General features: G+C 42.1%; 1 protein-coding gene across 1 annotated transcript; it reads right to left on the bottom strand.

The window, feature by feature from the left end:
• Nucleotides 1-1,989, bottom strand: LOC112217746 (ferritin, middle subunit-like). The gene is made up of 4 exons (XM_042327254.1): nt 1,639-1,989; nt 1,143-1,289; nt 797-922; nt 1-346 (listed from the first exon to the last, which is right to left on the bottom strand). Exons 1-4 carry the CDS (start codon nt 1,738-1,740, stop codon nt 191-193), a joined length of 531 nt encoding a protein of 176 aa, XP_042183188.1. The 5' UTR covers nt 1,741-1,989; the 3' UTR covers nt 1-190.
• Between the last annotated feature and the right edge of the window lie 897 nt (nt 1,990-2,886).

Below are 2,886 nucleotides of genomic sequence, written 5' to 3'. Positions count from 1 at the left end.
TACAGGTCAACACTTAAAACCTTAAGTGATATTTTTTTAATTGTTTTACAAGAAGCCTTGCCTCAAATACAAGTAGTGTTGTCAACAGAAACATCTCAATACACCAGTTTAACACTCTCCCCTCCCTATAAATGCAAAGCCAGGAGTCCTGGTCTGAGGCTGGAGGCCGTAGCCTGGGGATGGAAGTGGTTTAGCTCTGGCCTCCCAGGGTGTGCTTGTCAAACAGGTACTCTGCCATCTTGTTTTTGACAGCATCCATCTTGGTGAGGTTGGTGATGTAGTCTCCCAGCTTCTTAATGGCCTCCACCTGCTCATTCAGGTAATGGGTCTCCAGGAAGTCACACAGCTAAAGAGGGAAAACACAGGTCAGACAACAGAATGAATACAGACCATTGTAGATACAGTAACACACAACAGCCTGGTGGTAATGGACTAAAGGAAGGTAATGAGGTGTCTGCAGTTTATTATTTAACTAGGCAAGTCAGTTAAGAATACCTCCTTATTTCCATCCTAATGTGGAACAGTGGGTCAAACTGCCTTGTTCAGGGGCGGAACATATTTTTACCTTCTCAGCTCCGGGATTCAAACCAGCAACCTTAGTTACTGGCCCACAGCTCTAACCACTAGACAACCTGCTGCACATTTTGCAAATGTATGCATTAACAGCATAGTGTGCATCTGTGGACTATTGTGTGCATGTTAAGCAGGTCACAATCATGTCATTAATTAGCAGAGATACAACATGATCATCTCCTGGGACAGTACCTGTATTCTATGTGATTTCACCATAACTTACATGGGGGTCAACCTTGTCAGAGGCAATCTTGTGCAGGTCCAGCAGGGCCTGGTTCACATTCTTCTCCAGCTGCAGAGCACACTGCATGGCCTCCAGCCCATTGCCCCACTCATCACGTTCTGGCTTCTAAACAGGACAGAGTGAACACAGAAATGTTAATGACTACTAGCAGATGTTAAAGTTTACAGTTACACCCCTTACACTTTCAGTTCAGTGGTTAGAGGCAGTATGTTCAGGACTCCAGGTTCTCTAGATCAACTTACTCCATGGAGGAGAGTGTGTACAAGTGGTAAAGACATTTATCAGTCTACAATCTAAATGTGTTTTTCGACGCTCAGGCGCTCACCTTGATGTCCTGGAGTAAAATGCGTCCACCTCTCTTGTTCTGGAAGGAGAGTAGCTTGTCGGCGTGCTCCCGCTCCTCGTCGCTGTTCTCCTTGAAGAAATGCGCGAAGCCACGCAGAGCCACATCGTCACGGGAGAAATAGAAAGCCTGGGGGGATAAACAAAACAGTGTGGTTAGAATAAAAAATAAAAATGTCAAACGTGACTGGGCGTTATGTTCTTGTTGTTGCAACTAAACTTGATGACAAAGGCATGAATCAAGCTAGTCTGTAGTCTACTTGGTAACCTGCCGATTAACCTGTCAAGGAGTTGTTAAGCGCTCTGTCCAAGATAGATTCCCGGCTTCATTTTTTAATTCTTTAAACTCAAATATGCACTTCACGGAATTAATTGGCTATTAATTATCTAGGCCAACAGAATAGAAAGGTGAAAAAGAGGCATTTAGGCCCAGGAACAATACAGGTAAAACAAAACGGTCACCTTGGTAAACTCCTTACCATTGAAGTGTAGGTGTAGGAGGCAAACATCTCCAAGTTTATCATCCGGTTGATAGCAGCTTCGCAATCGTGGTGATAGTTCTGGCGGATCTGAGACTCCATTTTGGCAGATTTCCTTTAATATCTAAATGAACGGTACAAAAATAGAGTTTCTTCGACTATTTTGCTATTACAGTTCAAGTAAGTGCTATGTCAACAACACAGAATGTTCTATGATGTGGGACGAAGGCAGAGGAGTTCCGTTCAATCACTGTTGAAGCAAGAACTTCTTTATGCGTCTTCTCAGACTTGTGAACTGGAAGCAGCCTTGTTCGCTCTATTTATTGTTCCAAACGGAATGCGTCAGTGAAATCCACCCTCACAGAGCGTAGTCAATCACATTTAGAATTTCAACAGGAACTAGGCGGGTCATTTAAAGACGAGCCCACTCATACACATGACCAGAAGCAAAGATTATTTGTTATATTGACAAGAGAGCCGAGTGACCACTCTATCAATGGAAATACATGTGCTCAACGAATGAAGACAGGCAAGATCAGGTGGGACCATTCTAGCCAACGAGAGGGCAGGTACGCGTGTGAACAACACGCACAACTAAACATATTTTTCTCAAAGTTTCCGGAATGCCACATGCATCCACATCTAAAGCAGTAGTATCAGCCAAAAGCAATGCCACAGTGCAGGTCTAACAACAGCGGTTATTGTTGAAAAATGTGTGTGTTTGTTATATCCTTAGAAGAAAATTGGAAGAATTGGAACATTCATTCTAATATTAGCCTAATTGAGAAATAGTCTGTGTCTATATTTGATTTAGGTTATATAAGGACTTGAACTTTGAGACACATGTCTGTAAACTTCTGTTTCATTCTCTAAGAGCACATGTTTCAATAACACATGAAGCTTAATTATTGACCTTTTCCAGAATGCAGTCAAAAGAAAAACCTTGCTGTATTTGAACCAGCTGTGTTCGAATACTCATACTAACCGCACTAACCATACTACATGTGATGTAAGTGGAGTATATAGTATGTTTACTGGTCATAGTATGGATATAGTTAGTATGCCAGATTAGCCAAAATATGAACTTTTCAAGCAGTGGACATTATTTCCGTGCTTTCAGGGCCCATAATGCAATTCTTCAGAAAACAGGCGTGGCCTCATAACATTTTAAGAAAATGGCAGAAAATATGGTGCCGAAGTGAGACGAGAGCGGATACAATTTCAGTGCTATAACTAATTATGACAAAA

The sequence above is a fragment of the Oncorhynchus tshawytscha genome, linkage group LG09 (assembly GCF_018296145.1).
Source record: "Oncorhynchus tshawytscha isolate Ot180627B linkage group LG09, Otsh_v2.0, whole genome shotgun sequence".
NCBI lineage: Eukaryota > Metazoa > Chordata > Actinopteri > Salmoniformes > Salmonidae > Oncorhynchus > Oncorhynchus tshawytscha.
The sequence above is the reverse complement of the archived record's forward strand: the minus strand, read 5'-3'. Positions and strand labels throughout refer to the sequence as shown.

What these genes read in the sequence shown, in the direction of transcription:
- LOC112217746 (XM_042327254.1), bottom strand. Translation starts at nt 1,740, where the DNA reads ATGGAGTCTCAGATCCGCCAGAACTATCACCACGATTGCGAAGCTGCT. An exon ending in TTTTACTCCAGGACATCAAG is followed by an intron (nt 923 to 1,142) that starts GTGAGCGCCTGA and finishes TGTCCTGTTTAG; the next exon opens with AAGCCAGAACGTGATGAGTG. An exon ending in CTGACAAGGTTGACCCCCAT is followed by an intron (nt 347 to 796) that starts GTAAGTTATGGT and finishes TTCCCTCTTTAG; the next exon opens with CTGTGTGACTTCCTGGAGAC.